The sequence below is a fragment of the Podarcis filfolensis genome (assembly GCF_964270895.1).
Source record: "Podarcis filfolensis genome assembly, chromosome: 10".
Taxonomy (NCBI): Eukaryota; Metazoa; Chordata; class Lepidosauria; order Squamata; family Lacertidae; genus Podarcis; species Podarcis filfolensis.
Genome location: NC_139612.1, coordinates 50,620,920 through 50,647,970, shown reverse-complemented (window position 1 = coordinate 50,647,970; position 27,051 = coordinate 50,620,920). Strand labels below are relative to the sequence as shown.

The 27,051-nt window shown below is 45.6% G+C and overlaps 2 protein-coding genes and 1 long non-coding RNA gene across 5 annotated transcripts in view; 2 read left to right on the top strand and 1 right to left on the bottom strand.

Annotated features, from left to right (window-relative positions):
• Positions 1-5,983, top strand: part of POLR3B (RNA polymerase III subunit B) — a 60,931-nt gene extending 54,948 nt beyond the window's left edge. The window contains exon 28 of the mRNA XM_083574081.1: positions 5,369-5,983. Within this exon, the coding sequence (XP_083430207.1) occupies positions 5,369-5,498 (130 nt within the window). The 3' untranslated portion in view covers positions 5,499-5,983. The remainder of the gene's footprint in view (positions 1-5,368) is intronic.
• A 487-nt stretch (positions 5,984-6,470) lies between these two features.
• LOC310743740 lies at positions 6,471-7,656 on the bottom strand. The gene is made up of 2 exons (XR_014539208.1): positions 7,030-7,656; positions 6,471-6,828 (listed from the first exon to the last, which is right to left on the bottom strand). It is a non-coding gene; the product is annotated as an uncharacterized lncRNA (long non-coding RNA).
• Positions 7,657-15,236: 7,580 nt separating this feature from the next.
• Positions 15,237-27,051, top strand: part of RFX4 (regulatory factor X4) — a 62,560-nt gene continuing 50,745 nt past the window's right edge. The window contains exon 1 of one of the 3 annotated variants that reach the window (XM_083574098.1): positions 15,237-15,753. In XM_083574098.1, coding sequence (XP_083430224.1) covers positions 15,711-15,753 — 43 coding nt within the window. In that variant the 5' untranslated portion in view covers positions 15,237-15,710. Of the gene's footprint in view, positions 15,754-18,021; positions 18,128-27,051 lie in introns of those variants that run through there. The other 2 variants (XM_083574096.1, XM_083574100.1) reach the window with 2 other exon arrangements.

Sequence of the window (27,051 nt, the reverse complement as noted above, 5' to 3'; positions counted from 1 at the left end):
AGTGGCTTGGACTCGTGCAGAGCAAAAGCAGAGGGAAGCAGTAACAGAGATTGCGAGGGAGACTTTTTTTTCCTCCCTGCAAATTTTGCTTGTAAAATCAAGTCGCCCTCCCTGGCCTTACCTGCGTGCATGGCTTTTCCTGCTTAACCTAGAAAATTCTTGAAGCTTTTCTTCTTTGCCATGGCACAGATGGAAAAGGACTTATAGACTGTTATTTGCACAGGGCAAGACTCCTATTGGCTTGCACAGCCCTAAAAGCTTTATTCAGTTACTCTTCTTTTAATCTTAAAAAAAACACACCTGTCAATTACAAACCACTTGCTAACCACTGGATGAATTGCTGTAGTGTGATGGAACGTCATGAGAATTTTATCTATTGCGGGGGGAGGCACCTGCAATAGAACGTTGGTAAACACTGCTGCTTCTGTTAAGGATGTGAAAAGTCACTTTCTCTGGGAAGAAACCACTATACAAGGCCCAGAGGAAAGGAGTACAGAGGTAGTGGTACTAAGCTGAAAGATCAAAAGGGAGGTAGAGAGATTAGAAGCCCAGAAGTGACTGGATGGGGAACAGATTACTACACAGTGTACTCAAAACACTTAAGACCTGATAAATGGAGGCAGACACCTGAAGTATTACTAAGGTAGTGGAAAGGGGAAAGGCTATGGGTTGTATCCAGTGCTGTGCAAGCAGACTTCCACTTGAGCAACAGAACCTCTACTTCCCCAGAAATCTGCACTAAAGGGCCTCCCGACCTCCTGAAGCAGAGTTTTGAGGGTGCATGGTGGGGGATGGCTACAGGGTGAAGTCCCATTACATGAGCAGAAGTCTCCCCCCATTTGCACAATGGCAACATTGGCCAGAACCCAGCTACCTTTTCCTTTAGGCAGAAAACACGTCAAACGATTGGTGGGTTTCCTTAAAGGACTGTATGCCACCACGCCCAGTTCCAACTCTGACAACCAGCTTTTCATGCCAAGACAAATTATATATATAAACCATCATCATGTGGCTTTTCAGACACCGGGCATTTTGAATGTCATTTAGCTCTTTTCATAAAGCTTAAGGGCTTTAATTTAGACTCTCATATATATATTTTCCTTTGGTATTTGGTGGATGTAGAAAACATAAAGGCTGGCATTATACACAGCATGTATTTATCTGCGCAGAAAGGGTTGGGTTTTTTTTTTCTTGCAGCAAAGCAGAGAAGATTTTGCATCCTCAATATGCATGCAGATATTTTGCCAGGTGTAGTATAGCCTCAAAAGGAAGAAATGAGAACTAGAGGTTTTTAGAGGTCAGAGGAAAGTAATTGAAGACTATAAGAAAGATGCATGTAGCCATGGAAGGGTGTAAGAGCTTTGCTTCTTGAACATTTGTATTTGCAATCTTAAGACTACTTTTCATACTTTCATAAGGATTATAAACTAGATCTTTTTTTAAAAAAACAACAACTGAGGTTCACATGATTGTGTCCATTGTTGGGTTCTATTAAAAAAATTAAATGCTAAATATGCAGAAAATTACAATCCATAGCTATGGCCACTTACTACAGGAAAAGATTACAGTTTTAAGGGAAATACGAAGAATGACATTTGCAATTTCACAAAACTTGTTCAAATGTTGTGATTTGCCCTATGTAAACTCTGGAAAGGCATGCAATTCTGGTCGTCTTATGTATTTACTGGTTGGGGGAGCATAACCTGTAATTGGGTTTCTTATCCAGTTATTAGGTTCTTATTAGGTGATGATGTGTTCTGTCTGTCAATAGTGGGAGCCAAGCAGCCCTGTAATGAGCACACAATAGAAACTAGGCAATTACAGCAGCTCCAGACCTCTGAAATGGTCTTGGCCAGCTTTAGTGAGGAATTGGTATATAAACAAGCTTATTGCCCAACATGACTCTAAAAACTACATGGAAGACTGAAAAGGAAGGTGGCTATTTGAGTTGGACGTATCACGAAGAACCGTTGACCAGATAGCATTTCTAGTGCAACTGAACAATGGACAATTTTGTTGGGGCTAGGACAGGGCTCTTTCAAGGAGGGGGACAGCAGAGTAAAAACAATGCTACCCAGAATGTTTTTACTTTATGCAATCATCAGCTATGCATTGCCTTAGTCCAGAATTTCAAGCACTCCGCAAGGACGCTAACACCAGCTTTCCCCAACCTGGTGCCCCCAGACATTTTGGACTGCAATTTCCATCATCTCTGATCACTGGTCATGGTGGCAGGGGCTGATGGGAGTTGCAGTCTCAAACATCCAGAGTCCCCCAGGTTGTGGGAGGCTGCCTTGCCTTAAGCTGGAGTTTCTAAATGCTTATTTTGGAAAGCCATTCTGAGAGGGTTGGAATTGGTGACTATATGAATGCAGCTGCCAAGGCAGAAAATCCAGTAGAAGGATGACGTGTTGAGCTAAACAGATTTTTTATTTCACAGATCTGGAAGTATTTGGCTTTCTGGAAAGCCTTCAGCACAGCCTCTTGCTCCACATACCCTTTTGCAGGCAGGCCTAAGGGAAATAAGCCTTCATTCTTTACCTGCTGTCTTCCCTGTGTGGAATTATAGATTACAAGCCCCTTGGGGCAGAGACCTGTCTCATCATTTGTAAAGCATCATGCACATAGATGGCGCTATATAATTCACAGGGAAGTAGGAAAGGGAATTGGATAAACAGTGTGGGCCCAAAAGAGTGCACACGACCTCTTGGTCTTTCTTTCCAGTCGGTCGAAAGTGCATTCTTCTTGACTCTGCCATCTTCGCATGAAGAAGCCCTGCAGTGAGAGGCAGGGCACATGGAGAGGCAATCTTGGAGCCTGCTGTACCACTAGCAGACTTCTAGGAACACGGGAAGTTGCCTGATACCAGGTCAGACCATTGGTCCATATATCTCAGCATTGTCCACACTGACTGGCAGCAGCTCTTCAGAGTCTGTCCCAGCCCTGCTTGGTCTTGCTGGGGATTGACTCTGGAACCGTCTGCATGCAAGTCAAATGCTCTACCACCAAGCCGCAGCCCTTGCCCAAAGCAGTTAGGTCTGTGCATTATCCAGAAATGCAACCAAACTGTATACAAGAGATGGTTGCGGTTGATAAATTTTATTATTTATATTTGTCTTAGAATCATAGAATTGTAGAGTTGGAAGGGACCGTGAGGGTCATCTAGTCTGACCCCCTGCGATGCAGGAATCTTTTGCCCAACAGGGGTCTCGAACCCATGACCTTAAGATTAAGAGTCTCATGCTCCCAACTGGGCTACTACCCACTGAGCAAACAAGATCTGTTGTCTCATATATCCAAGCAACACTTTCTAGGATTAGTCTTCAGGTTGCCATTTTCTCTTCCCAACATGCTGTGTAACCTGTTTTGGGTAGGCTCTAGGAGGATGCCTATGAGTATTTCAAAGGCACGATAATGCCCAACTTAATGGTCTCCTTAGATGCATCCCCAGCTACATATATGATCAACCCAGAGATTCAGGAAAACTGACATCCTGGAAGCTCTTTGGAAATTTTCTAGCCCCCTTGCTCTTCTACCTGCGGTGGGGGAAACAGGACTCAGGCACACACGCCTCCCCCCTCTATTGCCTCTGCTTCAAATGACTTGTGGGAGGAATGCCAAATGACTTGTGGGAGGAAGATTTTAATCTCACTACACAGGTTGGGGAGTAAGATCCAAACAGCCCAAACCACCTTCTTTTTCTTTTTTAATCATCCCTAAAAATGTATGTGCTTGGCCGTAATGAAACCATGAGCAACTGAATTAGTGGGCTCCCTTTTGCTTTTGGACAGGCGTACTCGGGGAAACCTGTTAATTGTGGTGTGTGGGTGAACGTATTGTTGTCTTTCCTCTCAGCTCCAGCAAGTACAGGTCTGGCCATTCATTCAGCACACAAATTAGATTGAGGGGGCACCTCATTCTTCACCCCTAAATTGGAATACCACAATTAACATTTCTGTGCCTCTGACTGAAGGTTTCCTTGGTAATACAGGGCTGCAACAGAGACTCGTACTGCAGTTAGGGGAGCACACCAGTTTACATTAAACATTTACAGCAGGTGGGCCAGTAGTGGAAGTAGGGTGGGAGAGGAAGGGAACTCGTACAGAATGACCCTTCTTTGTAGACTGGAATTAGCTCATTATAAGATAATGCTGACCTATTTCATACTTAAAATGTAATTTGCAAAGAGGTATAAAATAATTACTCAAAAGTGGCACTTTCAAAGCCACCAGTCACCAAAGTTCCGAAATTGCAACACACAAGTTCAGCATCAGACCAGGTGTCATCAGGCAGCTGTTTGGGGTTCAGCACCCTGACAGGGAAGGACTGTCCTGGACCCCCCCCCTTTTTCTGGTGCTCAAGGGGAAGAGCGGAGTCACTGTTTAAAAATCCTACTATGTTCCTGAATGCTTCTATCATAGCAGTTCTCCCTGGGATTGTGGGAAAATTAAATAGAACTGCTGTTGAAGTGGGGGAAGAGTTGGGGTCTTGGTTAGGTAAGATGCTATTCTGTTCCTTGGCTGCAAAGGCAGCCATTCTGCCCTCTGTAGGGAAAGTAATGTAGTTTCCTTCTTCAGCTGTTCATCTCCCATAGGAACAATTTGCCTGGCTTTATTTTACATTAGGTTCAGCTCTGTAGTGCCAGTACACAGAGTTTAGCTCATGGGTAGCCAACATGTTGCCCTCCATAGTTTTGTTGGACTACAACTCCCATCATCCCTGACCATTGGCCTTGGTGATGGGAGCTGTAGTCCAGCCACATCTGAAGGCACCACACTGGCTAACCCTGCCTTAGGTGACCACAACTGGATGACTTTGGGCAGAGCAGTAATTCTTCATAAATAGCAGTGATTAAGAGAGCATGGGTCTTATGATTTGCCACCTTCATTGGGGCAGCTACCCAAAGCTAAACATTTAAATTGCAGTTTCTACCTCATTTCTGAGCACAATTTCAAGTGTTACTGTTGACTTTTTAAAGCCCTGTGTACCTTGGGATCTTCTGTACCTGGAGGAACACCTGTTCCCATATAAACCTGCCTGTGTTTTTTGGTCATCAGCAGACTCTCTCCTCCAAGTGCTTCACCATCATAGGTGAAGCAGGTAGCAACCAGGGACAAAGCCATTTTGGCGGTGATGCAAATAGTCTCCCCTCTCTCCTAATTTAACATTTTGTAAAGTAACCAATATAAAGGCTGATTGAATTTTAATTGTTTTTTTCTGTATTTATTTTATTGCAATTAATTCTTAACCAACTTGGGAGGAATTTAGCCAAAAGATGGTGATAAAATACAATAAAGAAATGGATATATCGCTTTGTCTCTTTTACGTAAATATACAATGACCTTGGTGTTTCTTTCCTACCTTTCAGGTGCCATTACTGCAAGTCTTCCTGTCATGTGTCTTCCCTGCGCATACCATATGCCTGTAAACTGTTATTCCAAGAACTCCAGTCTATGAACATTATACCCAGATTAAAACTGGCCAAGTATAATGAATGAAAGTGTTGAGGAATGAAGGGACAAAATGGCAAGCGGAAATATAATCGGAAAGAGCTTAAGTGGCTTCAGAAGTGCTAAAACCGAATTGGCCCCTAATTCCTTACTGTTTTTTTCTTCTCTCTTTGACTGCGGGACAATGCTGGAGAAGAACAGTGGGAAGCTGTTAGCGCAAAGACTCAGGCGGTGTTTATCTGTGGCACTAAGCTAGGTGCCCCCTTCCACCAAGGCACTGGGACTATGCAAACTCAGTTTCCACTTCAAATGGATGGAAGCACTGCAGATCAGCCATGCTTAGTGGATTGCTTCCTTTGTCAACACAGTATTTAAATATGTGCATAAACTTAAGAGTGGGAACACAGTATTGAAATCAATAGGATTTCAAGGAACAGTTTTGCAGAGTCTTAACTGGTGCACAGTTTGGGGTTAGTGTAATTGTTTTTGCACAATGTTTGGGTTTTTTTAATGAATAAAAAATTTCAGTTACATTTTTCAGGTCTTGAGCTTTTGTGGTGTAGCAGTACTGAGATCCTATTAAGAGTGTCAGCTATAGGTTCAAATGAGAGGGGGAATAGTTTTACAGAGCTCTCCGAATATAGTGCTTTAAGGAGGATATGTTGAAATAACTTACCACCTTGTTCTTGTCTGTTTTGTGATCTTATCATAGCTACTTGCTTGGAAATGCTGGACATTCAAGTCCTTCTGTGGCACATTCCCACACATCCATACCTATCAATTGGTGTCTGTGACAGCTGCCTCCCAGCACCCTGGGTCCCGTGCTTCCAGGGGAAAGAAGATCTGGCCACAGCAGACTAGGCACCCGTGTCTTGCACCGTTTTAATAATTTGCTGGGGGAAATTCTCTCTGCTAGTGTGCCCTTTCTCCACCAGCCTAAACTCTAGCCTTGGGTCTCCCTGAAGTCTCTCAAAGTAGCACAGTTTATGGTTTCCAGACATGAGGTTGTTTACAATAAGCTGAGGCCACACAGGTTTATGAAACAAGTCAACGGTATACTAAGATGGGGAAAAATACAGAGTTTCAAGGAAAAATGCAAATTTGGCAAATTCCCCAGTGGAGCAAAATAACAAAATAAAGTAGATTAAAGCCACTTTCCCTGAACATAAACCATCCCTCACTTTACCAGACTCTCCTTTCTTCCAAGCTTACAGAGCATTTTCTTCTTATGCTAGACCCACCTCCAGCCTGGCTCCCTTTTTTATATCCTTTCTCTACCTGCTCCCTGCCAATCACATGCTCTGCCCCTTGAGCTGCAGGCTTCAGGAAATTTGTGGCTTTTAATTTTCCCCACTCTCGGGCAAGAGATCTCCCATTTCTCACATGCACAGTGAAGTTCTACTGAGCCCCAAAACAGATCAGGCTTCATACGTTAACTCTAAACTCCTCAAATCAAGGAAGATGTAGCAGACAACAAAGATGCACATTCCCATGTGATTTGCATCAGTCCATCATACAAGGCCCATTCAAATAGTCCAGTAAGTTCCCATTCCTTTACAGGGCCAATTGAGCAGAACACCAGCTTGAAGTTCCCCACACATTTATCATTACTCCCTTGTTATTGGCCCCATGCTTCTGAAAATGCTACTTTTCCAGAGACATCTGCATGATGTATGCCATATTCGTAATTACCCACAGAGAGCGAAGCAAATTTCTTAGTTTTCCTATCCACACAAACTGAACTTTAAAGGTGCCTGGACCCATTTGCCTATAATTTGGCAGGCTTTATCCAGTTTGCAGGGGCTACTATACCTGCAGATTGCACATACTTCTGTCAAAGGGGGGGGCGGGCGGGGAGAATTGCAGCTATTTTTGATTCCCCATAATAGTGAGTGGGGGGGGGAATGCAGCAGATTCAGGCCCTGAGCCTCCAAAGTGTTTCGTACCAGAGCAAGCTGCTTTCCAAAGTGCTGAACTGATCTGAATCTAGTCATGTAGCTACTGCATACCCTGACTATCTGTGCTAGTGACATTAGGAAATATATCTGTAAGGTCCTGGAAAACAAGTGTGGGTAAGAAGCGGACGCTGAGGACATTCTAAGATAGCATTTTCAGAAATGGTATCTGTTCTGTCCACTTTGTTGTTGTTTTGTCACGTCCAACTCTTCGTAACCCCATGGACCAGAGCACGCCAGGCACTCCTGTCTTCTACTGCCTACTGCAGTTTGGTCATTTGGTAGCTTCGAGAACACTGTCCAACCATTTCGTCCTCTGTCGTCCCCTTCTCCTAGTGCCCTCCATCTTTCCCAACATCAGGGTCATTTCCAGGGAGTCTTCTCTTCTCATGAGGTGGCCAAAGTATTTGAGCCTCAGCTTCAGGATCTGTCCTTCCAGTGAGCACTCAGGGCTGATTTCCTTAAGAATGGATAGGCTTGATCTTCTTGCAGAGCCTGCTAAAACAAGTAGAGCGGTGTATATTAACTAAATATGTGGTGTCAGGATGAAGAGTTCAGATCCGTAAGCAACTGGGGATCATTTTGGGACCAGCTGGGTCTCTACAAAAGAGATGTGCTGCGGTGGAACTAGACTGTTGGCACTTACGAAATGTTTTATACTTTTGTAAACCACTTCGAGGAGTGGAGTTTTTTTATTTTAACAGTAAAGCAGTATGTAAATTTTGGTAAATAAATAAATGTGAAAGAAGAATAGAACCAGAGTCAGAAAAGATCTTAAAGACCATCCAGTCTAACTGTTTATTGATGCAAGAAAACCAGTACTACGGTATTTCTAATAGGTGGCTGTCCAGCCTCTGCATTAAAACCTCTACTCAAGGAGAGCCTATCACTTTCTGCAGCAATTTGTTCCATTGTTGAGCAGCTTATACCATCAATAAGTTTCCCCCCTAATGTTTAGTCTAAATCCTTTTTCTTTGTAATTTGAACCCACTGAGTAAGGGGCTACCCACTCTGGAGCAAAAGAAAACAAACTTGCTCCATTATCTATGTGGCAGCCCTTCCAAGTATTTGAAGGCAGCTATGCTATCGCCTCTTAATCATCTCTACTCCAAGCTAAATACACCCAACTCCTTCAACCTATTCTCATAAGAGCTGGACTTCAGATCCCTCCTCATTTGTTGACGTCACACTCCAGGCACAGAGATAAACCAGAAGAAGGAGGTCCCTTAATAACACAAACATAATAACCAAGTTATGGATTAATAAATAAAATGAATGGTGAATTAATAAAATGTATATACAATAAAAGATTCAACCTAATATAAAATAATGTAATGCAAATACATATAAATCCAAAACACACAACTAATTCTCAACAAGGTACAACAGCCAGTATAATTAGTAAAGTTAATATCCATATATGAAACAAATTCCATGCATCAGTAGAGTTGAAATACAAATTTCATGCAGTAGTACAGTTAATATTGATGAAAACTCCAGAATGTATTTTTGTTTCAGTACTTCCTCAGAAACTACTGTAATAAATGGCAGCCAAGCTTGACTCTTCCCAAGATATCACTGAATACATAGCAATGGTAAAAAGAAGAAAAGATTAATTAACAAAAACCAGGAAGCTACCCTCCAGACACCTTCCAGTTTGTTGATATTCTCCTTAAACTCTGGCATCCAGATCTGAACTCCAGCTGAGCAGAACAGAGAAGTGCTATTACAACTGGCAAGCTGGAAATCCAAAATTGCATTAGCCTCTTTAGCTGCCACACCACACTGCTGGCTCACGTTTCATTTGTGGTCTACTAAGAAAGTGTTTTGAAACTGTCAGGAGCTGGAGAGCATCTGATGCAGCTAAATTCATCCCCAGCCACCCTTGAGCAGCTTGCAGCACATATAAAAAACAAAACATCAAACATTAAAAAACAGAATATCCTATACAGGCAACAAACAAACCAATAAATCAATAGAAACCAATAATAACAACAATAATAAACAGTTTAAAGTTATACCCAAATTAAAATAACTGCCAACCCCAATTAAACATTTAACTAGCCCCAGCCTGACAAAAACAAAACAGAGGAACCAAAATTAGAACTGTTTTAAACACTGTAAAACATTTTAGCCAGTTTCCCCGACCCAAGGGTTGTTCCAGCAATGTCCCAGTGGTTTCCCAGGAGCCTCTTTTGGCTTTTCAGGATGCCTCTGGGACCCGTCCCCTAGGCCAGGTGGAAGTGGGCCTTGCAGCAGGGAGCAGCCTTCCTTCCAGCACTCATGGCAGCAGCAAAGTGTAAATGTTTTAAATAATCAGGTTCAAGCTTAGAAACAATCATACAAAACAAATGACAACTCTTTAAAGAGACAGAAGAGTTGAAGGGAAAATGTGAGTGCTTACTAATAGTGGTACCTCGGGTTACATACGCTTCAGGTTACAGACACTTCAGGTTACAGACTCTGCTAACCCAGAAATATTATCTCAGGTTAAGAACTTTGCTTCAGGATGAGAACAGAAATCGTGCTCCAGCGGCGCGGCAGCAGCAGGAGGCCCCATTAGCTAAAGTGGTGCTTCAGGTTAAGAACAGTTTCAGGTTAAGAACGGACCTCCGGAACGAATTAAGTACTTAACCCGAGGTACCACTGTAGAATGTCAGAAACATGATAAAACGCTGATAATTATTGATTGAGAATTAGAAGGCTAACATGAACCAACTGTTTAGTCAGGCTAAACCAGCCTTTTACAGTGCAACCTTATCAAATTCAATAAGGTTTACCTCTGAATAGGCATGTATAAGATTGCACTGGGTGAATTTGTCAGTTTCAGTTTCAGTTTCTCATTTTTTCAATCTTAAATACAGTACAGTACAGCCTGGAGACTTTTTAAAGTCCTCATGAAAATTTATCAGCATTTCAGGGCACACTTCCCCTAATGTCCACATTTTTGCACGCAATTTTCCCTAATATGCATGTTTATGCAAAGCAGTCTTCCAAATAGAACGTCTTTTTTATGTTATTTTCGCTAATCAATACACTTTTATGCACTCTTCCCCCTACTATATGGATTTTTGTAGACATTACGTGGCTGGAGGACTGCATTTCAAATTCAGAGAGGTTAAAATGTCGAAGGAAAGTCGTGTTTCAGTTTGCGCAAAGTGTGAATCGGAGAGCTTCACCTATGACACTGAACGGAATCCCCTTTCTCCCGCACTGCTAACTGTTAATTACTTCCACGGTGTGGTTGGATTTCTGTCCAGTGACTTTTCTCAGATAGTTGATAGAGATGGGATGGCCTGAAGAATGCTTCAGGATCTTGCGGTATCAACACAATGAGCTGCGGTAGGCAAAATGTTGGCCACCAGAGTTTTTGTTCCCAGTCCAGCGTCTTTATCACTTTGTATTCCAGTGTCCAGGCAAAGCTGTTTACCAGAAATGTTATTCAATGTGAAGGTCACTAGGATGTTAGTCCAGCTGAGATGCTGAATGCAGTTTGTGTCCTGTCCTAGCCAAATCCTCACTTTGCTGTTGGAAGTAATGACCACCTTTATAAATTATTTTCCAAAGTGGTGCCCTTAGTCTGCAAACAGACTTTTTTTACTAGCTTGAATTACTGCACTAGAATAAAGAGGCTGTTGGCATTCCTGAATTTAATGTACTATAAATGTTGAGGAATTAAATGAGTTTATATTTTTTTAAAACATAAGAAAAAGGGAAGGGTGGGCTTGACAGTAAAAGTCTGAACAGTCCTAACTCACAGCATGCAGGAGCAGCAGATATTATTTCATAGGTGGGTTATTTTTATGAAATGCAGTACATCACAAGACTACGTCACAAATGAAACGTTGGTAAGGTGGGAAGCCATTAATGCAATGCTAATAAGATATGCAAAAAATAGAAGTTAAATATCATAAAAGCTATATTAAAAACACCACACAAAAGGTTGCTATCAGGAAAAAATATATATACAGTATAAAGCAAAAAAAATCAGAATATAGAAAAAGCTTTTAAATAACTTGATCCAATAATGAAACCTAAACTGATTTAATCTTAGGGCTGCCGTGTAAGAAGTCAAATTGTTGGTCCATCTAGCTCAGTATTGCCTACCTACACAGGATAGTTTCAGACAGGTGTCTTTCACAGCCTTAAGAGATGCTGGTGTCTGGACGTAGTACCTTTTGCATGCAGATCAGGTGCTCTGCAGATCAGCTATGGGCCTTCCCCTGTTGATAAAGGAAAGCAGTAACTAGAAAATGACTACCCCCAATCACCCTATGTTACGTGCTCATCAAATTATCCATTGATATTATTAGGAGTATCTGATCTTCTGGGTGATTATGATTATGAAGATCACCTGCTTTCCCCCCAGTGTTACACAGTCTGCAAAAATGTCTTTGCTGAGCTTGGTGTCTAAGCCTTCCTCTGCAGCAGCATTGTTGAGATGGGGTGTCCTGGCTTCTTCAAAAATGCAAGGTATTTGATGTGTGGGTGAGGTTGAGATGAAAATAACTTGTGGGCTCTCTCTGCTTCCCTGCAGCACTACAAGGCTGTCTGAACATATATCAGATGGCACAAGACCTGACAACAGATTTAGAGGCCTTTCCCCACACTTGAGGATGCAGAGTGGGTTCAGCTATGTTCTCATTTTATATTCACAACAGCTTTGCAGAATTTGGACAGGGTGACCTGCCCATAGACACTGGGGACCCCGCTGGGAAATATTTTTTTCCCCAGTTGCCATTTCCATGTAGCTTTAGCAGCAATTCCTCACCCCACCAGCCATTCATAACGGATGCTCTTGAGTGATACTACTTCATTGCAGAAGCTGCCAAGCTCAGTATTATAGTTGCCATAGATTGGGCAAATGCCCTCAGAAAAGCAGAACAAAATAAAGAATATTTTTAAAAAACCACACCATTTGTGGGCTGTGTGTTCTACCAGGTTGATTGAAAACTGGGACACACACACCCCTTTCAGAAGTTATTTCCCCATGCATTTGCATGGAGATAGGAATGTGACTCTTGTCCCCACCAGAGGTGGATTTAAGGGGGCACAACCTAAATCCGCATTGCACTGGGCATGAATCCACAGGGGCGCGGCAGGAGACTCTGCAACTATTATGTAGAATGGAAGGTGAGAGGCAGAATTTTGGTGTTGCACAGGGCACTGCTGAAATTTGAGACCCCAAGGTCCTTCACCACACCCATATCCTTATTTACATTGCTTCTACCCTCCAACCCACCCACCGGATGGAAGGTCTGAAGGGGATGTGTTCATGCAAGTTCATCTGAATATGCACAGGCTCCTTCCTGTGGTCCAGAACTCTGCCAGGTCAGGATGCCCAACCTTGTAAAAGAGCCTACATGCATTCAGCCAAATGCATGTAGCCTGAGGTCCCTCTTTCAGTGGTTGGGTTGAGATCCCACCACTCAGTGTGCAAAGGCTGGAGCCACAGGGATGCCACTGAGAGCCCCATCGGAGCCCCATGCTTTCAGTTCCAGTTCCAGTCAGTAACTATCCCTCCCGAAGAGCCAGTCAGTGCTCTGAAGCAGAGGAGGCTTGTCCATTAGGGTGAATGGGGTGCTGCACAACCTTCAGTCTGCCCTCAGCCAGTCCTCACCTGCCAGCTGCCTCATGTACAACCAATCAGAGGATTGCTCTGCCTCCTTTTGGTTCTGGCTTCCCCTATTGGCTGATCTCCCTGGCTTTTACCCCACCAATCCCAATGGGCACCAGCCACTGCTGTTCTGAAGGGCTGCGGAAGGACTTCCAAAACTGCACTGAGAGCTTCAGCGGAGACCATGGCTAGCTACTGATTGGCAGGACTGTTCTGTGCCACTCTGGTTCTGGTATCTGGTGAATGCCCGACCACCCTGCTCTTCCTGGTCATCACCCAACACATCATACTGGTTCTCCTAAAGCAGGAAGGTGGTGGCCTGCTTAGCTTGGTATGACTTCCTGTGCCTACAGCAGAAGTAGGCAACCTTTTTTGTGTTCAACCCATCTTGTCACTGGGTGGGCCCTGAGCTGGTGCAGGGCCAGAGAAAACACACCCTCTTAAGTATCTCAAGAAAGAAAGAGAGGAAAAAGAGTATGGGGTGGTGGTAATTCAAACTCCTTCCATCCTCCTTGTCATCTGCATGAAATCTGCTTGAGGGCCGCATGAGTCCCCACGGGGCATGAGCTGCCAACTCTTGGCGCACAAGGTCCATTGTAAAAGATGACCAGTGTAAGGTTACATGAGATGTTTTGGGAACTTAGGAAAACTCATCCGTAAAGCTATTTGGATATATTATCATTCATGAATGGCTCCCTATTAAGCCTGGGCTCCAGGTCATTTCCTGCCTGTCCTGCTGGTGCATTGCCCAGCAATGCAGACATGTGCCCACCTAGCCAGGGTTCGACAACAGAGGGCACCTTGGGTGCCTTCTCCACCTGCATCAGCAGCTTCTGTTACTTTCAAAGCATTAATCCAATAGGAGACCCCCGGAACAGTCTTACATTTATTTTTCTCCTTGATCGCAAGTGTTTTCTATCTCCTCCCTGTGATATCAGAGAGTTTGCTGCTGCTGCTGCTGCTGCTACTTTTTCTGTTTTAAACCACCTCATTGGAATTTATGATCCAGACATCCCCTCTGGCTTTTTCTTCCATTCTGACTCCAGCTTCTCTATTTAACTTTGCCCCCCAGGACTTTGATCTGCAAATTTCCACCGGCCTTTCTTTCCTACCCCTCGTTAGTTTTTTTGTTTTGTTTTTTTACTTTCAAAATATTGTAAAAGCATGTAGGGAATTTGCTCCAAACCGTTTTGAATCCCTGCAAAGGTTTCCATATGCTGCATTGGGGGTATGGGGTGTGATGGGGGAATGTGGGCATGGTGTGTGTGGGTGTGTGTTTTCCTGCCTTAAAGAGAATATAGGGAGAGGGGAGGGGGGAGGAGAGGGTGGCTTCCTCCCTCCCTTTTTTAAACCATGTTGGCTCTGTCCATGGTCAAAGTAATTCAGCCGTAATCCCCTTTTCTCTTCCTCTCCTAGCCTTCCATTCATATTCTAATCACAGCTTTCCCTTCTCTCGAAACCAGCCACTTTATCAGAGCTCCAGTTTTGCTACTCGCTTGAGCCCTTCCCAGCACACAGAGAGACGCCTTCAGAAGAAACGGGCAATTTTTCTCCCATCTTCCCCCACCAGCCTGCACGCATCTCTGCCTCCAAACAACCCTGCGAGAGAGGGGAAAGTCTCTGCGAAATATTCAGACCTCCGGAGGGATGGGATCAGCATCTATCTCTTCCCCTCCCGGGAACACACGCACTAACGTCTTCCTTACTCTAATAACCGAAAGAGAAGAAAAGAAGCGCTTAGATTTATCCCAGTGATGATGGGGAGACGGGTTGGTTTCCTGCTCCCGTGTGCATTTTAGGGCCTCTTCACACGTTACAACCCAGCAATACTCTAGTCTGGAAGCCTATTTTTGTGATGTTTGAGAAAACAAATCTGTAGCGTTCACATTTCGATGGGTTTCTTTAAAAAGATTGTAAATGCGTGAACAGTTTACACCTAGCATGGACTCTAGTCCAGAAACAACCTGCGCTTCCAAGATGCTCTGAGCGATTCCCTAAGAAGAGGAGGTCTAACATAGTCTTTACATGCCCCCAAACAGTGCCCGAGAGAGAGAGAGATCTAAGCCAATTTTGATCTCAGCCTGCAAGGAGCCAAAAGCTGGGTGGTGGATGGGGGAGCAGTGGAAGAAGAGGGGGCGTCTCTCTCTCTCTGGAACTTTAACCAAGACAAACGTTCCCTAATGGCAAGTGGGGAGGAGGGAGAGGCAGCCGGGGAAGGGGGGGAAAGTGTCGGGCTTGCGTAGATCTGAAGCCCCCCTCGCTGGGGGAGCGCTTTTCTTATTCAAAACAGTAGCACAATGGGGTTCACATTGAGCCTTGCCACATCCCCATCTGACTAGCAGCCATTCATCAGGCTGGCCGGCCTATCAATGACATTTCTCCCATCAGGGCTCCTATAAAATGACGCTTTTTCCCATGAAACATCCGCAAACATTTTGACGGCTCTGGCGTTGCCCTGTTGGATTTACTGAGGATCTCTCCCTCTCTCTCTCTCTTCTCCCCCCTTCCTTCTCTCTCTCTTTCTCTCCCCCCTCTCCTCCCCTTTCTAACCTCCACCACCCCCATCACCCCCCACACCAGCACACCTCCTTCTCCCTCTTTTCTTTCGCCGGCATCTCTGAGCAAAAACAGGGGAACTCCACAAAACTCCAGGACTTTGGGGGCTCCTGCACTGTCCATGGGAACAGCATGCATTGTGGGTTGCTGGAGGAACCTGACATGGATTCCACAGGTCAGTCCGAAGCCGTCGGGGCGGCAGGGAACAGACTCCGTCCGTCTTTTTTTGCGCCCAAAGTTTGGCAGGGATCAAGGCGAGAGAGGGATCCACAGGAAAGCGCGGCGCGCTGGCCTGGGGGCCATGGGATCCCTCCTAATTTAGCCGCTTCCGCTCGAGGGGATGCGCCTGGGTGTGGATCCCCGAGGGCTGGGGAAGGTTCACTGGTTGTCACTGGAAGGGGGGGGCGATCCGAGGCACGTGGACTCGGAAGACTTGCTCTCGAGGGAGGGTGCCTCGGCTTGCAGAAGCCCCCCATCTCCCAGATCCAGGTGGGCAGGATCGATCTGGGCAACCTCTCATTTGAAGGAATGCAAGCAGAATCAAATGAGCAGAATTGTGGTTTTTTTTTGAGGGATTGGCGAAGTTAAATTTTGGGGTGCTGGAACGCAGCTTGCGAAGTGGGGGGTTGGTTTGGGGGTGTTCGTCGCAATTCAAACGTCTTGGGGCGCAGAGCTTTGAGATCAGCTGGGCGGGGGGGGTTAGTCCTGACTAGGAGCTGGGCCGGGCCTGGGGACTAAGAGGCTGCTTCATAACGGGGGACGATGAGGCCCGTTTTGATACTGAGCCCCTTCCCAAAGGGCTCAAATTCCGAGATTTTAGTCCTCGCCTCCTGCCAAGTTCGGGGCTATCGGCCTGGGACGGCTTTTTGGGATGGAAATTGCCTTAACTTTAATAATGATAATGATATTATCATTATTAATTGTCATTACTATTTCTGGGTTGGATTTAAAGTTTCTAGGCCCTCTCAACTCCCACCATCATCTGCACATCCCAAACTCCCCTCTGTTTTCCCTTGGAAGGGAAAGCCTCCGTCCTTGCTGTGCATCTTCCTCCCAGGGGAATGTGCTTAGAATTTCACCCTTAACCTCTCTCCCGGCCCCCTTTAATATCGACTGATGGTTCCTATCCAGTTTGAATTCTGTTTACACGGTAGGTGGGGGTGTGTGTGGAATCCTTCTGGGCTCCCCCTGCGCTGCTCACGATCCTGGCAGCAGAGGTGAGGATCCCGCGCTTCACATGTGGGGCGTCTCGCTGGAGAGACACCTGTGACTCGGCCGGGGCCTGTGCTGAGAGCGATGGGGGCTCCCTCGGGGCAGAGAGAGGGAAAGAGAGAGGTTCGAGGCTGCACTGTGACTTACAGGCTGCAATCCTATGCAGTACACACTCACCCGGAAGCAGGCTCCATGGCCCTCGATAGGGCTTACTTCCGAGTAGACCTCCCTAGGATAGCGCGGCCTCGTCCGGGGACTGCGGAGCCCAAGAAGCCCGAGGAGCTCTGGAAACTGCAGGTGCCGCCTCGCCCTGCAGATGGGGCGGCCATCGCCCTCCCTCCTCTCTTTTTTTTAAAAAGTTGCATCGAGGGTGGCACTTTTCTACTGCGGTGTTAATTTTTGTAGTATTTTTATAGCATTTATCAGTAATTAATAAATTACTTATTCATTACTACGAAATAAACACCCCCGGCCGCTCCCCTTGGATCGCTGACTTTGGAGCGACTCCCTAGAAGTCACCACGGGACTGTCCTTCCACGAGGCCCTCGCAGTTTTGTTTTTAGGGTTTGTTTAATATATATATATATATATATATGATTTCTTTCCCTTTAAGCACTGAAGTTTAAAGTTGGGTCCAGCTGTGAACTTCTTTTTGGGGAGGAAAAGAGAGGTCAATCAAAACAAAACAAAAAGGCGCTTGAGCGACGGATTCTCTTGCAAAACGCGCCTGCTTGGAAGAAGCCGAGTAGGCCGGAGGGACTCGAGGAAAACTCGGGGGTCAGGCCCATATCTCTCCACCTCACCAAGCGCTACCGAGGCCAAGCCGGCAGCCAACGTGCTCCCCAGAGACACGGGGGGAGAAAGAGTTTTAGGCCCCCAGAAGCCAGCCGGGAGAGTGCGCTTGAGGAGGGGAGAAGCGAGGCACCCGGAGGGGCTGCTTGGCGAGCCGGCCTCGGCCCTCTTGTTTTAGGGGTGGTGTCCTTAACAGCTCCACTCTCTAACTTTAAAGGGGGGGAAAGGAAGAAGGGTATAAGGTACAGTTTTGTTTTAAAGCATTTCCTATATATATAAAAAATATACTTTGAACGGACTGAGTGGGAGCCAAGGAAGAAAAGTGTCCCCACTTGGGGGTTCCCCGTTTCCATTTTAACGTCGGAACCGGGAAGCTAGACCCTGGTGTTCTTAGGACCCTTTCGCGCGCGTTAAGCAATGGACGCGACACTTGGAAGCAGCGAGACTTTCGGGGAAATGGGTGCGGAAAAGCGTGTTCCACGACGGGGCGCGCAATGGTGGTTTTCGGAGCCATGAACTGAGCAGGGCTGAACTGCGCCTTTCGTGTAAGTCTCTCCAAAGCCGACTGCTGGCCCGACTGCTCTGGTGTAAGGCAGCCTCCGGGCCGGGGGACTTGGCCGCGCTCCGGGCCTCGAAGTGGCGGCGGCGGCGGCGGCGGCATGGGCTGCGTGGGCTCGCTCGGTGGCTTGGGACGGCCGACCCCCAAGCGAAGGCCCGGCCGCCCGCTGGCCTTGAAAGGCGCGCCGGGCTGCGCCAACCTTCCCGGGCGGCGCGCCTGATGGAGGGCAGCGGGTTTGATTAAGATAATATTAATCAGAAACCACTTTCGCCTTGCTCAGCAGATGGCAGGGAAAGTGGAGCCTTTGGCGTTGCCCCATTCAGACACCTTCACCTCCTTTTCAGGGGACTTAATCCAATTAGGCTTTCCTCGGACTTTTCAGTTGTTATGTAAAGAATCCCCTTTTTGCGTTTGGGGAGAAATATGGCTTCATTGGAAGCGAAGGGGCGGCGGCGGCTGTGTGTCTTGAGAGGCGGCGGCGGGGGGGTGTAGTCTCGTTTTAATTTTTCCTCGCCATTCACCTCTTCTCCTTAATCGCTTAATGAGGAAATCAGCTGGAACGACGAACTGCCCAGCATTTCTTGGGTTGTGTAAAACTCTAGGAACCCGTTGCAAAAAAACCCCCGTGTGTGTGTGATTGAAATAATAGAAAACAATAATCTGTCTCTAGAAACGAAACCAGTTCTTCTGAAGCAACCCCTGCTCTAAACAAACCCATTCTCTTTTCAAGAACATCTTCAGCAAGGTGCTAAGAGAGAGACCTTGAAACAGATTTAACCCAAATTTAGGTACAAAGTTGAAATCCATTGGGGAGAGCATGCAACAGGTTGGTACTTGAAAGGAAGTTTGCCCAACTCGAATGGATTTGTGGAAACACAGTGAAAAGCCTATGGCACTAAATAAAATGGGCATATCTTGCTTTTCATTTTTTTAAAAATAGGAATGTAGAATCATAGAATTGTACAGTTGGAAGGAACCACGATAGATAGATGTACAAATTTAAAATAAGGAAGGCGGGGGATGGGGAGAGTCGATCCACATGCCCAAGTAAATCCCTAAATTAAATCTCTACCAAAGAAATTGTAGGGGAAGGGAGGGAGGGTCGTTTTCTGTTGAGCAGCGGGGAGCGGGGAGCTGAAGACTAATTGAAATAGGCCAGTGGCGGGACTGAGCCCGGCAGTCCAACTGGTGGTCGTCCTCTACAATACTTCTGAAGCCTGTTCCCAGGATCCAGAAGCAAAAAAAGGGAAAGTGCCACCAAGTTAATTCCAGTTATATCTTCTTCTGAGACACTGATTAGCCTCAGAACCTATTTTTAACACTTAAGCTCTGCTCTGGAAATATTTGCAAATTTGCAAACAAAGGCAAACACCTGTGTGCATGCCCAGAGTGCTCCCTAGTACCTGCCATGTAACAAAATATTGACCTCAAACACCAGTGATTAAAAGTTAGGGCCTTTAGGAGGGGGTCACCTTATGTTTCAGCACCCATCTTTTTAGAGCAGAATTGCTAAATATTTTTCTTTTTTTCAGTAGAGGGCCACATTGACCCTTGGCCAGCACTTTAAGGGTGACACGCCTGTGATGGGTGCAGCCACCCACAACTCTTGTGCATGTGCGTGCACACACTTCCTCCCTGATCCATGCAGATCAGCTGAGGAGAGAGGTGTGATGCGCACCCCATCAGAGCGCTGTACACCCCATCATTGGGTCTACTTACTCCCCTTGTATTTTTTACAGTTGCTAAAAATGGGGCAAAATGAATAAATTGCTTGGAGGCTGGATCAGGCCCCAGAACTGGGGATAGCCACCTCTATTTTGAAAGCATTAGCCATTCCTGCCCATGCTACATCCAGTGGGTATGATTCTGATGAGCTTGGGGATAGCAGTTTAGTCCTTTTTAGCTGGTCCCCTTTTCTTTACCCTGTTTTCACCCAAGCAGAATTTACAACACTAAGGAAGCGAGAAAGTCTGTGCAACAGGACAAACAGCCAGGTTGGTGGTGATCATTCATTTATTGACTTTCTAACTGGGGGTGAGATGAAGGCATTATACGCCATTCAAAGGGATGCAGCCCTCCGATCCTCTTTGTTTTAATTCGACAATGAAACCAATGGAAAACGAAGGTTGTCTGTGTGTTTGTAGGGCAGGGGGTTGTTTATAGCCCTAATTAGTGAGCTGGTCCCCCTCCCCAAAGAGGGAGACATGCTCATTAAACAAAGATCTTAGTCAACCCACCAGATGTAGAAGGGCAAGACACCTTTTTCTCAATCCGGTCCTCTTATCAACCCTTCAACCTGTCAGGTAAGGGCCTAGTCCAGTTTTCTCATAGGTTATACCCTACCCTTCTTTCAGGAAGGAGGGGGGGTGTAATTCAGTGTCCAAATAAGGAAATACAGCCCTAGAATTCGCCATCTTAGAAGATGCTGAAGTTGGTGACTAGTTCCCAGTTACTTACTTGTTTCAAATTATTGCACAAATAAGTTGGTGGGAACCAAGTAGCCAACTTCAGCAGCATGTATAAAGGATGTTTTACAATGTCTGCAAGGGAAGAGGGGGCAGCTGTGGCTACAGGGGGTTGGGTGTCCCAAAGCGGTTAGCCTTGGCTATTGTGACAGTCCCAGGAATGGCAAAGGAGGCCATGGGCTTGGGGAGGCCTGTCCTTGTTTTACAGCACAGGGTTGTATCCTGTAACCTAGTACATCTCTTCACTTGCAACTGAAGAGGCATACTTTCTTATAAAACCCCCTCCAGACTGGTTTTGTTTGCAGTTGTTTTACGCAACATGTAGTTGAAACAAGCATAGTGAATTAGTGGTGGTTTCATAATAGCTTGTCCGCACGTTGTTCTGCACTGCTTCCCTCAGCTGCCAACATGAAATACAGTGGTACCTCGGGTTACATACGCTTCAAGTTACAGACTCCGCTAACCCAGAAATAGTACCTCGGGTTAAGAACTTTGCTTCAGGATTAGAACAGAAATTGTGCTCCGGCGGCACTGCAGCAGCAGGAGGCCCCATTAGCTAAAGTGGTGCTTCAGGTTAAGAACAGTTTCAGGTTAAGAATGGACCTCCGGAACGAATTAAGTACTTAACCCGAGGTACCACTGTACCAATCAAGTTTCATTCGGCATTTAGTGGGTGACCTGCTTACTGAGCATTCTGACTGATTAATTTACAGGGAGGTTAGAAGTTGCCTAAAGCAAGTGTTGCCTTGCACTTTCGCAGCCCGATCCTGCAGGTGTGTTGCGCAAGACCTCCCAAATCAGCTAGAATTGCACAAGCTGGATTTACCCTTCTGTGGTTGAAAAATATCAAGCGTTTGGAAGCGCCCAGTGAGCCAAAATTGATCAAGAGGGAATTTTCTGAAACTGTTAGGCAAAATGCTCCCAATCAGCTTTGCCACCTACAGAATTTTGAGAGGTGATGAAGTCTACCAAGCTGCCTTTCTGCAACCTGTTTCTTTTTAATGCAATCCTTGACGAAGCGGGTGGGAGAGTTCTCTCTTTCATTGTAAAAGTACATCTCTTTCAGTCCAGTTCCTGTTAATCTGCAAAATTATATTTAAAATCAATATTCCTCCTTTCCCTCTCCCTCATCTTAGCCTGGAAAAATTGTCAGCAATTCATGTGGAAAAACGAGGGCCATTTCAAAAGTGTGAAATACTTGAATAATGAGATCTTAAAAATTTATATTTGAATATTTGAATGGTGTTTCTCCATTATTTTCCATCTGACAGGCTATTAGTTGTAAGTGAAAAGTATATGCTCTTCCTTAGCAATTCTAAATTACTGTTTACAGAAAGTGCTATATTTTAAAGCTGTAAATAAAAAAGTTTGTGGTTGATATTGTGGCCTTCTGATCTCAGATCAGTTATGAGTAGACTCGGGTCCATTTTCCCATTCCTTTCATTGCAAAGTTTAATAATTTAAGCTTCACAATGAGGGAAATGCTTGTCATTTAAGAAGTTGTAACTTCACATTTTCTGATCAACCCTCAAGAGTTGGTCATTATTGCTGCACCCCCAGTGTCCCTGATACCATCTTGACTCATTTAGGATTTTCTGTCACGTGGTTTCACGTTAGTGTTGTAGGGGTCATGTATGTGTGCAGAATGGCTAAATGGAGAAGAGCATTTCTGTCAAGCTAGATGACGTTTTGTGTGACCTTGAGGCCCGTATTCTGCTTTTTCACCAGTTTGACTGAGAACGGGGTCAGCACCTGTTCTGTGGACCCTCCTGATTTGGTCTGAATGTTTGCCATTCATTCTGCCATCCACCGTGGCGCCAGCGAGACTCCACTACTGTGTGTGTCCTTGGAGGAGACTGGTGGGGTGTGAATGTTTGTCTATGTTCTAAAAAGGGGTTGTGGGTGTATGAAGGGAACGCACCATCTCTTTTTTCTTTTCTTTTTTTACCTTTTCCCACCTGCCAGAGCCTTAGGAGGGAAAAGTGGAAATCTGTGTTGCATTGATTTAGCAACAAGTGTCTTGGAAAAAAAGTAGTAGAAGAAGCAAACAGGATATAATTGAGGGGGAAGATTCGGCTCTTTAATCATGGACGATCCCTGCCACGTTTCGGAATATGCGGTGGGGATTGGGATCGATAGTCTGATGCTGTTACTGCAAGTGCTTTATGCCAAATTGCCAGTGCTGGGATTTGAAACCAGCCTATACGTTCTGCAGAATGAGGGACCCTCCAGAGTCCAAAATGGGTGTTTTATTGCCGCTTTGAGAACCAGTTGCGGGAAAAGATGGGCCATTTGCCTGATCCTGCAGTCTCTTCTTAGCACAACAAAAGCAAGGATGGTGGGGGGTGTTTTGGACATTTGTGATATGGAAACTTACGGGATTTCAGCAGGAAGATGCAGGATATGCATTGATTGGAAATGAAGCAGACTGACTACCCCAAAACTATTGCAGGCACAAGTTGCATTGAAAGCAGGATTATGTATTATTATTATTATTATTATTATTATTATTATTATTATTATTATTAATTACCGTATTTTTTGCACCATAACACTCACTTTTTTCCTCCTAGAAAGTAAGGGGAAATGTCTGTGCGTGTTATGGAGCAAATGCCTACGGATGGCGGGGGGATCTGCTGCAATCGCGAGCAGAGGATCCATGGTTCCCCTTCCTTCCCTCCTCCGTGGCTCACTTTGCTCACTTTGAAACAGCAAAGCGGGAGAAGAGCCGCTGAGTGGGGAGAAGAGAGGGACAGAGAGCCTGGTTACAAAGCACAGATCCACATGGATCCTCAGGATTTTTGCACTGGGTCACCCCAAATTCACCATCAGATCACATAGCATGTCCATGGCTACAGCTTGCACCAAAAAAATCACGCACCCACTGTTGCCTGGGGCCGCAGTGGTGCAAAAACGTGGTTACAAAGCATGGATCCACATGGATCCTCAGGATTTTTGCATTGGGCTACCCCAAACTCACTGTCAGATCACATGTCTGTGGCCACAGCATGAACCACAAAAATCATACATCCACTGTTTCGTTTAGAATATTTTTTTTCTTGTTTTCCTCCTCTAAAAACTATGTGCGTGTTATGGTCGGGTGCGTGTTATAGAGCGAAAAATACGGTATTATTATTATTCATATTAATAAATGATTGCCCTCCCTGCTAACATAATGAGCCCAAAACATCTGGAGGAGCTGTGAGTACCCTGAGCTGGTAGAATTCTGAGTTTTACCAATTCAAACTTCAGGGTATGTGTTTGTGGTGTAGATGTGATATATTTTGAATACTCCCTCACATGAAGAAGCTTTCTGTAAATTAAAATAGGGCTGGGCAAACTTCAGGCTTGTCAGATCGACTTCGTTTCTTGCTAGAAAACCTCCTCTCCCCAAGACCTACCAGTGTGAATCAGGTACAAAAGGCATGCACTCACAATTAAAGAACAGAGTTCTGAACCCTTATACTTGCTTTCACTACTAGAACTGAATAGAATTGAACACATAGTTCTTTCACACAAAAGGCAACTCCTGGTTAGCTTTCTTTATCTCATCATCAGTCAAAACCCTTTGTGGAAGTCACTCACAGATGTACCTGTAGATCCCGATCTACCTTCTGCCTTAAAACACTATGACCCCCTTACTGATGTGACACGCAGGGAGGTTCTTTTTTTAATGTGGCAGAGCATTTTAAAAAATGACACCCACACACCTGTAGCTTGAAGTGGTGCCCTTCAGAATTCTACCCCCGCCTCCTGCATAATGTGTAGAAAGAATAATGCCAGAACTCATGCAACCTTTGACCTGGAAGCAATTCCCACTAATGGCAAATGTGTGGAAATTGTTACCATCACCAAGGACCACTTTTCACCTTATTGACAGGTGGCAATAGTGTTTGAGCATCTATTTCTCTCTTTTGCACTTTCTGTGTAATGGGCGCAATGGTGAAAGGAGTGAATTTCAGTTGAGTGGAGCTTACTCAATTCACCGTGAGGATGATGTGCACATTCTTGCTTCAGTAATTAAATAAGTGGAAAAGGAGGAAGTCGCTTGTCCTCTGTCCTTGCTGGCTAGCGATGTATGAAACTGCAAAGGAAAATTGCTTTTGGTGGTAAACTCTTCATTAAAATAGGCTCCAAGTCTGAGGGCCCGTCCGGACTTCAGCTTAATGTGAATTGTGAACCCCTTGTGTCTCCTTTAATTCCCCTTTGTACATGTGGTGTTCTCCTCCAACTCCTCCTATGTTTTCTTCTCCCTAAGACCAGAGATTCCCTATGCTCTGAAAAATCCAAATCAGAGAGCTACATCAATTGTACAGGGAATATTGGGTTTTAGGGAGGACAAAGTATGGGAACAACAGTAGTTGAAGGATATCGCCATATGGATGAGGGGAAATTAAAGGAAACACAAGGGCGAGCCCTGAGACTTGGTTCAGATTAAGCCCTGCTGTTCAGCTTCAGTGATGACCAGTCCACAAAACTGATCTCTTTCCTGCCAAGTATTACAGAGTGGTTAATTCACATACCCATGAACATTTTGGCAGGTTGGTATCTGCAGTGGCGTCGCAAGGGGGGGTGGGGGGGCAGTGCGCCCCGGGTGCCATGTCTGGAGGGGTGACAAGAAGGCCCCCTGCGGGGTGCTCGCCCCGCCACCCCTGGGCGCGGCGGCGCGAGCAGCCATAGCAGCGCCGCAGCCACACGTGGAGGATCACACCACCGTCCATATGGCGCTCAGGCGGCACCGGCGGCAAACCGCTACATACAATGCATGTGTGGTGTCACACGCATGCGCTGTATGTAGCAGCGATGCACATGCGTCGTACGTAGCGGCGTAATGCATGCACAGCCAGCAGTTTGCCCCGCCCCGGGTGTTGGTTAGCCTTCGTTCGCCCCTGGTTATTGGAACTTACCTGGGGTGTCAATATGTTCCTGATGACACAGTTCTCTGAGTTGTTCATCATCAAAATCCATTGAGCACCACGTGGGCTCATTGACACTTCAGATTGTGTTGGGCTTCCCCTTCCATCAGCCTCAGCCAGCACGATGTTGCGAGCTGTAAACCAAATACATCTGGAGGGCAACAGGTTATCAATTCCTGATGTAGCAAAATATTGGCACAACTAACCAGCCTAGATTTGATTGAAACAAGGATCCAGTTCATGCAACCACTTTGGGCCGTGTTCCATCTGGCAGATCGTACAATTCCCAAAGTTCCCTGGGAAGAGGGATTGATTGTTAAACCACTCTGGAAGCTGTAGCCCTGGAAGAAGAACAGGGGTCTCTTAACAACTCTCAACAAACTACAGTTCCCAAGATTCTCTGGGGGAAGTCATGACTGTTCAAAGTGGTATTTTACTGCTTTAAACGTATAGTGCAGATGGGGCCCAATATATGTTGGATCTTTCCCCCAAGACCTCTGTACAGCTAGATCTCAGAGGGCTTCAGAAATATTGACATGATAGGGGAGATGGAAACACACTATTCAAGTCTGATGTCCGTCCATAGTCAGAGTGCTACCTATACCCTGACCAAGTGAGAAAGGTTTACAAGGAAGAGTAACTACTAGCAGGTTCTCATAGCCACAGACTTGCTCCTAGTAGTGACATCTCCATGGTGATTGCAAGGAGCCGTGTTTTGGAGTGAGGTAGAGGGGTGCCCAGGGAAATAGCTGCTTGTAATTGTGGGAGGAAAGAAAGCAAAATATTATGAGTTTGCAGTTGTGCTTTAAGCAGCGATTGGAAGCAGGGGGCACCCGAAGAGAGGCCATGAGCCCACAACAAAGGGGGAAGGAGGGAGGTGGAGAGCAGGGATCCAATGGAGCATGCGTTGCCCTCCTTCCTTGGACAATGAGGGAGCCCCTGCAGCTTGCTGTGAAATAAAAACCATCCAGAAGAGAAGGGAAAGGAAACCCCGCAGAACAGCTCCCAACAAATCATTCTTAATCACTCATTAACAGTCCTGTCCAAACAAACTTGGGAGGGGACCAGCAGCATCCCTCCGGCCACCTCAGAGAGAGAGAGAGAGCGCAATATTCACCCAGGCCAAATTATTACTGGTGTAGCTCATTTCTTTTCATTCATTCTCATGGCCCTGGTTTGATGTTCCAAAGCCCCTTTCATGGGAGCACATTGGTTGCTCTGAAATGCTTAATGGGGTTCCCTTTGATCAGGGTAGCACTGAAAGAAGCCAGAAAAGAAAGAGCAGTGTAAGGCGGAGGGACAACACACACACACACACACACACACACACACACACACAAAATAGGCCCTCAGGCAGCAATCCTGTACACACGGACCTGAGAGCAAACCCTTTCGAGGTAGACACGCATAGGATGGGACTGCTACTTCTGCATTTAAAACAAGCCACGCTCGTGACATTACTGGGACAAAGTTGGCCTTAATGGCGCCAGAGCTCAACGCTTCCTTTCAACACAATGTTTTGAAGTCAG